Raw genomic sequence first — 10,733 nt, 5'->3', positions numbered from 1 at the left:
ATATCACGTTCACATTGACTTTCTCCATCAGGGTGTTGTTCAGGTGTTTTGCTGTGCAGATGTACTGTCCAGAATCTTCTCTTGTCACATTAGAGATGAACAAAGTGTCCGTTTCATTGTTGTTCTGCAGATTAGTTCCTGTTACAGTTTGAATGGATGGTTCAGAATATTTAGTCCATGTGATAAATGATGGAGGGAAACTATCAACACTGCAGGTCACATTCAGAGTCTCTCCCTCCTTCACACTTCTGTCTCCGGTTACTTGAATTTCCTTCACATCTATGAAATAAAACAACATATTACTTGTTCATAAACCTTCCAAAAATGTATTAGTGGCATACAAGAAGACAGCTGATACTGTAAAATACAGCAGAGTGGATAAAAAGTACTCACAGTTCACAGTCAAAGTCAAAGTCTCCTCTGTAGTTGCTCCACCTGTGAAGCTGACCTTACAGGTGATACTGGTGCCGTGGTGTTCAGCTGAAGAGTTAAAGGTCAAAGTTGAGCTGTGTCTCTGTGTGACAGCAGTCACATTCTCAGTCTGGTAAGCAGTGATGTTTCCTCTGAGGAGAGAGTCATCCTCTGCTGCTCCTCTCCACATCCAGGTGATTGTAGGAACAGATCCAGAGCAGAGACCAGGAGCAGTGCAGGTCAGTGTGGTCTGCTGTCCCTCTGTCAGTGGAGGAATCATCACTGTGGGCTTCTGACTGAGACCTAGTGGAAATACAGTGTACTAATTGAATCAGCTAGACACACTTCATGCTTCAAGGAGACAAGAAAACACCATCTATACACTACATGATTGTTGTTGCTGTAGCTTTTAATACCTTTAACAGAGACAGTTGATCTTGGAGGGTATGTAAATCCATCTGTCCTCCCTTTCAGGTATCCATTAACTCTGAGCTGATATGATCCAGAATCAGATTCATTGAGATCATTAATCATGATGCTGCAGTTTCCCTGACTCACATCAGGCTCTAAAGATGACACTCGTCCTTTGAATCCAGACGGAACTTTCTTGGAGTCGAATATGTCAGAATCACCACATTTGACTTTTGATGGATCACATTTGTACCACACTATAGAGGAGGGTGTAAAGTCACTAGCAGTAGTGAAAGAACATGGTATCACAACACAGAGTCCAGCCTCTGCTGTTATGGTTCCCTCACTGAGACTAACACAGTAGCCATCTATTGGGCCACAGTGTTGTTTTAATCCAGTTGATGAGTCTGTTAATACAAATGAGAAGACAAAAACAAGGACAGACAATATTTAGTTATTGCTAATAACCATGTTATCTGATAAGTGATGGAAATGATAGAAGCTGCTTATTGGTGTTAAACACATATCACACCATCACAGTTTCTTAAGCCATAATACACATGAGAAAGAAAATGACAACAGATGACAGTACTGCAGCTAAATGCTGGTAGGTTGATGGTGACAAAAACATACTTGTGATTCAAAAGAAAACACTGTCAAATCAAATGTTTAATCTTAGCAGCATTACAAGATGACCAAGGAGAAGATACATACCTGTGTCAGCACTGCTGCCTCTCACAGAGAAAAGCAGAGTCACCCAGAAGAGAACAAACATCCTGAGTTGATGCTTGACACGTTCAGTCTCTTCCTCCACAGGACAAACTTTAATGCAGCAAATGTAGTAAACATGTAGAAATAGAACCAAAGGAAAGTCCACAGTTGATATCACACATACCATGAAGGATGTTGCACTTTTTGTTATTCAGTTGTTCCAATATTAACACATTTTAGTCAGTCACATGACTATGCAATTTATTTATAGCAAGGCTCTTTGTTATATCTGTTCTGGAAGCAGCTCAGCTTTACTAGAATGATATTAACAACAACTCAAAAATAGTAGAAATCCAATAAATGTCTCAAATCTCATCCATATTGTCCAGTTGCAGCAATATGAATCATTTAATGAACACAACAACTGTGACTAGTTCAGACTATCTTCAGTCCACTTAAACCCATATTAAATGTTGTTTTACCTCTTTTGTCTTGTTCCTGTTCTTCTCTGCTGACTTTCTGCTCTGAAGTGATCTTCCTCTCTTTTCAGTTTCTTTCTTTTTAAGCAGCAATAATTTTACAGGAAGTTTCTTGATGCGCCACTGAGGAGTATTCCTCCACCACAACGACCAACCAGCTTTTCTACTGTCATGACTCACTGACTGATTTCCTTAAAAGGAATTGCTGTTAGTGTGTGATATTTTTTCTTCAAAACCAGCACACCACTTCTTCTCATGTAGTTACTGAAGAGACTGAGTTATGTAGTAAATGACTAAAGCAGCTCCTCTAGGAAGTGTCTCATCAATCTATACATCACATGTGATGTATTTCTTAACCCATAATGAATGTGGTGAACAATAAAATGTTGGTACATTTATGGTGAAGATACTGATGACAGACAGTGGCGAGGTGGTTAGCACTGATGCCTCACTGTGAGAAGGTCCCGGGTTCGAATTCATGGGCCGACTGGGCCTTTCTGTGTGGAGTTTGCATGTTCTCCCTGTGTCTGCGAGGGTTCTCTCCAGGGACTCCAGCTTCCTCCCACCATCCAAAGACATGCTGGTTAGGTGATTCTAAATTGGCCATAGGTGTGAATGTGAGTGTGAATGGTTGTCTGTCTCTGTGTGTTAGCCCTGTGATAGAGATGGAGACCTGTCCAGGGTGTACCCCACCTCTCGCCCGATGACAGCTGGGATAGGCTCCAGCAGACCCTGCAACCCTTCACAGGATAAGTGGTTACAGAAGATGAATGAATGATGAAGATGTGTAATTTGGAAGCATGTCAAGAAAACACTGTCACAAGTTATTTACAAGTTAATAAAGGACAAGATATAAACAGTACCTGTGTCAGCATTGCTACCCCACATAGAGAAGAGCAGTCACCCTGATGAGAACAAACATCCTGATCTGATGATTTAGACACTCACTCTGTTCATTCATATAAAAACAACAACCGACACAAAACAAACTGACCAGACACCACTCTGCAGATGACACCATGAGGCTCAGTAACAGATGTTGCACATTCACTGATAAAGTTGGCTGCTGTTTTTTTTTTACAGAGGTGTAGATACTAAACCACTTATTTACATGCTTATTTACTCCAGCAAGGTGCTGTATTAACAAATAAAATATGACACACTGACTAGGCTGTGTCATATGCTGTGACTAGTGTTTACCTCTGTCAGTGTGTTCTCTCTACTGTGATCTCTGCAGAGTGTCTCTACTCTGAACGGACACTTCCCCACCTCCTCCTCTTTTTCTACTTCCTCTGACTTGATTTGACAGTGTGAAGGAAGTTTTGCACCTCAAGACTGCAACAATTTTATACAAGTAAAATGACATAATATCCACAACAACAACCAGTTGCAAAATCAAAAGAATAATAATAATTAAAAAGTAAAATAGCGAGAATATCTTCTGAATCACTTAAGTTATGAATACATTTTAGTATAAAAGGAAAAAGTGAATGTCTTCATTTCACTGAAACTAAATATGAGTGGTGATGGTCAGATCAATAGTATTTCACAAGTTTCACAAGTGTCTGTGTATTTGAAATACTGTATATACTATTCATATACATATGTTGTGTGTTCATGTATAAAGAAATAGAACTGTCACTGATGACGTGGATTAAATTAAAGACAAAGAGAATCTGTCTTCTTGTCTCTCCCCTTATCTGAATTCAACACTTTGATATGTCTGATTATAACAAAAAGTGTTCTTAAACCACTTTTTGTGTCGTGTATAGGATATATCTATGCTGTAAAAACTGATCTCAGGATCAGGGAAGGCACTTCTACACTGAATGTAATGCCTGTAGTGTCTCTGATAACTTCCTGTTCACATGTAAACATGTCAGATTATTATTTATATCCTGCTAAGAACAGGCTCAGATGTTGTCACAGATAGTGTAAGACTGCATCTTGTAAATAAGTGTCAGAAACTGTTAACATGGCAGAATATCAGTCAGAGTGTTGTGTGAATGGGAACATGGTTGAGATAAAGATTAGACTGTATGTGCGTGTGAATAATCTTAGATAAATGACATGAGGGTCACACAGTGGTCTTGACAGAGTACTAAATGTGGTACTCCAACAGAGGCTGATGGTGAGTAGTGAACAGCTTTGGAAAAACTGCAAACACACAAGCAGAACGATACCATGACAACAAACACTGTGCAACATTTCATGTTGTCACACTTGCATATGTGTTTAACATACTGTACAGTATATGTGTTCATGTATGAAGAAGCTCTGTCACTGAGGACGTGAATTAGATTCCTTCGAGTTTTTTTCTTTCCCCACATCTGAATGCAGACACTTTACTATCTTTATATAACAACAGAGAAATATCTGCAACAAAACCCTTTTTAAAACACCTTCAATACCTTTTATACATGAGAAGATAGATCTTAGATATCTATACTGTAAAAACTGGTCTCACTATCTGGGAGGTCACTTCAACATTGCCTTACATAGCATATATATACCATTAAATACCATAGAAGTGTCTCTGATAACTTCCTGTTCACACTTAAGCATGCCAGATAATTATTTATATCCTGCTAAGAACAGGCTCAGATGTTGTCACGGTCTGTTACTGTAAACCTGTATGTTGAAAATACACTTTAGAAACAGTTAACATGACAGAGTATCATCTGAAATCTGTACATAAAAGCAGACGCTGAGATGTGAGGGTGTGTGTTTTATGTGAATGGGAGCAAGGCTAAGCTAAAGTGTGCTCACTTGACTAGTCTTAGATAAATTATGTGAGGGTCAAGTATGTCTACATGTTTATGTTGATTAAATATGAGACAGACTATTTTTTTTTTTTACTTTGAACTTCATTTGTCTATATTCTACATGTCATCCTGTCTCATCTGACTCTTATAATTGTTGTCCTGATGTGATCTTGATTGTAAAAGCCTTGTCAAGCAAACAGTGTTGCCCTTCACCTTGTGCACCTACTGTAGCTGCTGGAAGTTAAAATGGATGGAGAATACATTCCTAGAAACACAGTAAGACACACATCAGGACAACATGCAGAAAGACCTGGGGGGTATTCCAGAAAGCAGGTTTACTGGCTTAACTGGATATGTAAACCCAGAGTTAGCGGTAAACCTGGGATTTCGGTTCCAGAACGCTCAAATATGATCAGGCTATGTAAGTAACTATGGTAACATGGGCTCTGAACTTAACTGGGTATGTAAACCCAGAGTTAGCGGTAAACCTGGGATTTCGGTTCCAGAACGCTCAAATATGATCAGGCTATGTAAGTAACTATAGTAACATAGGCTCTGAACTTAACCTGGTAGGGGTAGGTTTTGTTCAGGTTATGTTCGGGTATTTAAGTGCACGTTCAGCCAGACCGCTGTTTCCACACTTGTCACACAATGACGTTTCCTTTTGAGGAAGATCCAATTGACATTGAAACACAAAAATCATTCGGGCTATTCACCGTGAGAGGGTATAAGACCACGACTTAATATCCTTTCTTTTCCTAATGAGTTTTTGCCAGAGCGCTAGTGTTTTTCTGCGGAATCTTTAATTTATTTAAACAACATTCTCCATCCCCACATTTCGAACGTTACGCATCGTGGATTCGCTCATCGTAATTGTTGCGCGTGCGGGCTCCACCACTCCACCTCCACCTACAACTGAGAAGTTCATAAATTGGTCATTTTCGAACTTGCAAGGCTACACAAATTAGACATAAGTGATTTAGGCGTGGGCCTATTAGGGAAAATGCATTGCACTTGTTAATTTTGCTCCTCCTGGGAGGTTGAGGGCTCCGATGACGTGCCCCCAGAAATCCCCTCCATCATCGGACGCCCTCGATTGATACTGATCGCCAACTCCTCCACACTGGTGAGGGGGGACACCGCTGGCCCAGAACCGGTCTTCCTCTCCTCTGCTTTCTTCCTATTGGCTTTGAAATGAATGTAACTTGTTGTAATATGGCAATTCAAGAATATAATACTGGATAAGTGATGTCTAAGATGATGCACCCAGATATATCTTACCAACTTGGACAATGTTTTTATATTTTGTTTTGACCTGCGGCCACGTTCTCTTGAGGGCGGTCGGGTTACATCTAATTAAAAATAATACAATATATGACAAGGTAGTCTATAGTATAAGAAAGTCTCATACAAAGCAGTTAATATGTAGCCTAATATCTACTGAATTATTGTGCTTCTGACACATTAATGTGCTATAGCCTACTAAACTTACGCATTTACGCGGTCGGCAATTCTCTGCCAAACAAAATCTCGTTCCTTGGCAGACACGCAAGTATTGCTTTTTTTCGTGATTATCGCTCTTTCCTCCTCGTACGCCTCGAGCAGAACTTGCTGCTCCGCTTCAGAAAAATAGGCTGCTCTGCGCTTTGCCATTTTTACTCATGGTTTCGACTCTCAATAGATGATGCCTTTATAACTTCGCCGTGATCGCGCACAACTCTAGGTTAAACAATCCGGGGTTGATTGAACTGATTGCTAACCGGTGTTTTGGAACCGACAGCTCGGGTTTAGTCGCCTCAGGTTCAGACAACCCAGAGGTTAAGTTTTATCTCAGTGTTTGTTAAACCTGCTTTCTGGAATACCCCCCTGGTCAATGAGGGAAGAACACAGTGGAAGCTGAATCAAAGCTGAATAAACACAGACACATGTTTTACCACATGGTGAAAGACACACATTGCAATGAGTTTATAATATTGCAGTTTATTTAATGCAAACAAAAGTAACAACTTTTACAATGCAAACTAAAAATAATAATTAAAGAAATATTTTTTCCATGACATATTACATGCTGAAGTTGAACAGATCAGTTGAATGTGTTCTCACTCACAGGGTATGAAAAGACTTTGTTGAAACCTTAAATGCAGACATTCAAACAAAATAAATGATGCTACCACAAACATCCATCACAATCATTCTCAGAGCATAAAATGAAATAAAAAAAATCCTTCAGTGAAGCTGTTTTTGTAAGACTTCCCTGAATCTTTAAAGACTTCTTAGTTTCGACGTAGGGCGATCACCTCATAATCTGAGGATGTATCTGTTTTTTGCAATGCCATGTACGTCCTGTCCTCTTGGTTTGGATTCACCTTCTTTCTTGCGTTCCTTTGGAGAGAAGAGAAAACATTGTTTGTTGTCTGTGTTGTTCACTGATGGACAGAAAAGCCATCATTCTAAGTGCTTGAGTAGAAGACAACTGGACTTGTTTTTGGTTGTTGAAGATGTGTCCCCTCTCATCTAAGAGGCTTCCTCAGCTCTAACTGACTGTTGACTGCAGAGCTCCAGGTTTTTATTTGGGGCCAATCTAATCACATGAAATGAAACTCACATGACTAAAGGCTCAGTAACAAGCCCAGTTACCTCCAACTCAAGTGTTTAGTTTTAGACTGACAATCTAAACAGACCAGCTGTCATCCTGTTTAAATCTTTAGATTTTATATGAAGAGCCTTCAAAACATGAAATACAGATGGATTAACATACCAAAGTCCCAGTATGCAGATTATGCAGAGGACATTGACACTGATGGAAACACCAGCAACAGCCCAGGGAAGGACTCCACTGTAAAGTCCATGATGTGTCACCAGAGCTACCGTTAGAAAGAGTCAGTTAAAATCACAGGGTATACATTTATTTTCTACTACATCCAGTCTGAGTAATGTATTCTGCTCTTTGTTGAATATGCCCTGAAATAAAAGGAGAAGTCTGAACAGGCCTCTAAAGCAGTGAGCACTAAGCACATGTCATGTTTTATCTGATGCAGTTCTTAGAAATAAAACATTATTTACATTCTGTTAGTGACAAGTTATATTGAGTTCACCTTCTTGCTCTGTTTTGATGCTGATGTTCATTTTTACTTCTCCAACTTCATTGCTGCTGACACATTCAACAACAGTGTAACCATGGTGTTTTACAGTTAGGGTGACCGTGCTGTTGACTGTGTGATCTGACACAGTGGTAATGACAGAGTACTCAGTGTGGTTCTCCAGCAGGGGCCATTCAATGGTTGGTATGGGGAACCCCTCGCTGATACAGACACAGGTCAGGACCTCTGACTGAATCACACATACAGAGTCATTCTGGATCTTTGGAAACCCTGTGAACACATGAGCACAATCACAGGACAAAATGGATAAGCTGCACAATAACTGTCATGCAGTGACTTCAAGAATATTAGTACTGTCTACTTGCCAGTCACAGTCACATCAGCATGTAGAGTCATAGTCGTGTTCAGGTGTTTTGCTGTGCAGATGTACTGTCCAGAATCTTCAGTTGTCACATTAGAGATGACAAGTGAAGCTGATCCAGTGTTGTTGTGCAGGTTGGTGTTGGAACTAAGTTTAGTCCAAGTAATAAGAGACGGAGGGGAACTATCAACACTGCAGGTCAGATTCAGAGTCTCTCCCTCTGTAACAGTTGTATCTCCAGTGAGAAGAGGCTTCCTTTTATCTGTGGAGTCAATTTAAAATGACTCAAACAGACATATTTCATACACTATAACACTTGGTGATACCTACAAACTGTATATAAACTGTGAAAATATGTCAGTTAGTCAACATTTATTTGAAGGCAATTCTAAGACTTAATGAATGAGTAACTCCATTAAAAGAAACATCTACTGGAAAGTTTCTGTCATAGAATAAATTACGTTGTACTTACACATCACTCTTACATCTGCATTTTCCATCAGGGTGTTGTTCAGGTGTTTGGCTGTGCAGACGTACTGTCCAGAATCTTCAGTTGTCACATTAGAGATGACAAGTGAAGCTGATCCAGTGTTGTTGTGCAGGTCATTGTCAGTTCCATTCTCCAGGTTTGTGTTGGAACTAAGTTTAGTCCAAGTAATAAGAGATGGAGGGAAACTATCAACACTGCAGGTCAGCTTCAGAGTCTCTCCCTCCTTCACACTTCTGTTTCCAGTGATTTCAACCATCACATCTATGAAACAAAAAGACCAATTACTTGTGCACACCTGTGCCCAAAATGTCTGCAAGAACAAATTTATCTCATCACTGTACATACAGTGAAAAATAATGCTGATTTGATTTGATTTGATGGAGTTTTCTCATGAACCCTTGCAGTACCTATTATGTACCACCAGAGGGCGACACACATAGCAGATATTACTGAGACTACAAAAATAGCAATATCTAAACTCTGCATGTTTCTTTTCGCTGTAGCTCTTCATACCTTTAACAGAGACGATTGCTCTTGCAGGGAATGTATATATATCTGACGTCCCTCGCCGGACACCATTAACTCTGAGCTGATATGATCCAGAATCAGACTCGTTGAGATCATTAATCATGATGCTGCAGTTTCTCTGACTCACATCAGGCTGCAGAAGTGACACTCGTCCTTTGAATCCAGACTGAAGTATTGACTGAGCGTGACTGTTGTCTTTGTTGGAGTGAAAGATCATATCATAATATTCACATCTTTTTTTTAATGGATTACATTTTAACCACAGTATGTAGAGAGGTGTAAAGTCGTCTGGAGTAGTGAAAGAACATGGTATCACAAGACTGTGACCAGCCTCTGCGGTTATGTTTCTCTCACTGAGAGTGACACAGAATCTATTTATACAGTGTTGTTTTCCTCCAGCAAACACGTCTGTTAATGCAAATAAGAAGAGAAAAACAGAGATGGACACTATTTAGTTTTTGGCACTATACCATGTATATATAATACAGTTTAGCAGATTTACAAGTTAATAAAGGAGAAGATGTAAACAGTACCTGTTTCAGCATTGCTGTCCCAGACAAGGAGGAGCAGAGTCACCCAGATGAGAACAAACATCCTGATCTGATGATTTACACACTCGCTCTGTCAGGAAAACACATTTACATGAATTCAGTAATACACATAATCCCTTGTGCCAAAATCCCAGGCAAAACACATTTAGAGGCCCTGTTCAGCTAAGAGACCCTACCAAACCTATGGTCATATAATATGACAATTAACCTATAATCTACATAAACTTAGTAAAAGCTGCTGGCTTGTAAGCCCATTGAGCAGCATAGTTCAGACATTGTAAAACATAAACTAACTAAACGCTGCTGGCTTGTATGGCCCGCTCAGCAGCTAACCATAGCTACCACGTAACTAGAAGACAACAGCAGTATGCAGCATGTCATTGGGGTTTTCAAGTGGGCACCTCCCTTCACCGATGTTTCGTTAAGTTAGGCCCACGACACCTCGAGAAGGCTTAACAGTGACTTCCAGCGTCCTGGAGTCACCCCCCTCCACACCGCCACTGCACAACCCTGTTTCCCTCACCATTCGATGTCTATCAACAGCTAATATAGTAACTAATAACCACGTAACAAAAACAAATCTACCATGATTCGCCCCGTTGATGCGGACTGAACCACGTAACAAACAAACAAATCGCGTAACAAACAAATCGACCGTGGCCTACATGCGGCCTTCCTTACCTTAGCTAGTTCCCCAGCTAGCATGCTTCCTGCGCACCCATAACCAGTCACTCGCTCTCTCTGCTGCCCGGGACATGTTGCTAACCGCAGTCCTCTGGTTCCTTCCCCGTATGCCCAGCTCACTCAGCAGAGCAATCACCGACTTTGCCACAAATCCACGGCAACCCACTTCTACCGGGCGGACATAAGCCTTCCATCCATTCTGCTCTGCATCTGCCGCTAACTCTGCATACTTAGCTCTTTT

At 40.4% G+C, this 10,733-nt stretch overlaps 2 protein-coding genes across 2 annotated transcripts; both read right to left on the bottom strand.

Annotated features, from left to right (window-relative positions):
* On the bottom strand, window positions 1-1,272 carry LOC311496826 (sialic acid-binding Ig-like lectin 8; the record flags this gene model as incomplete). The annotated part of the gene is given in 2 exon segments (XM_084556822.1): window positions 1-725; window positions 728-1,272. Coding segments are annotated over 2 exon segments (963 nt in total), but the record flags the coding sequence as incomplete, so codon positions are not given.
* A 5,472-nt stretch (window positions 1,273-6,744) lies between these two features.
* LOC311497487 (myelin-associated glycoprotein-like) lies at window positions 6,745-9,918 on the bottom strand. Its single transcript, XM_084557808.1, has 6 exons — window positions 9,137-9,918; window positions 8,712-9,088; window positions 8,244-8,501; window positions 7,873-8,148; window positions 7,536-7,641; window positions 6,745-7,159 (listed from the first exon to the last, which is right to left on the bottom strand). Exons 1-6 carry the CDS (start codon window positions 9,472-9,474, stop codon window positions 7,051-7,053), a joined length of 1,464 nt encoding a protein of 487 aa, XP_084413934.1. The 5' UTR covers window positions 9,475-9,918; the 3' UTR covers window positions 6,745-7,050.
* Between the last annotated feature and the right edge of the window lie 815 nt (window positions 9,919-10,733).

The sequence above is a fragment of the Chelon labrosus genome (genome assembly GCF_963514085.1).
Source record: "Chelon labrosus genome assembly, chromosome: 12".
Lineage (NCBI taxonomy): Eukaryota > Metazoa > Chordata > Actinopteri > Mugiliformes > Mugilidae > Chelon > Chelon labrosus.
This window is presented reverse-complemented; position numbering and strand designations above follow the sequence as displayed.

What these genes read in the sequence shown, in the direction of transcription:
- LOC311497487 (XM_084557808.1), bottom strand. Translation starts at nt 9,474, where the DNA reads ATGATCTTTCACTCCAACAAAGACAACAGTCACGCTCAGTCAATACTT. An exon ending in TGCAGATGTAAGAGTGATGT is followed by an intron (nt 8,502 to 8,711) that starts GTAAGTACAACG and finishes TTGACTCCACAG; the next exon opens with ATAAAAGGAAGCCTCTTCTC. An exon ending in CATCAAAACAGAGCAAGAAG is followed by an intron (nt 7,642 to 7,872) that starts GTGAACTCAATA and finishes TTCTAACGGTAG; the next exon opens with CTCTGGTGACACATCATGGA.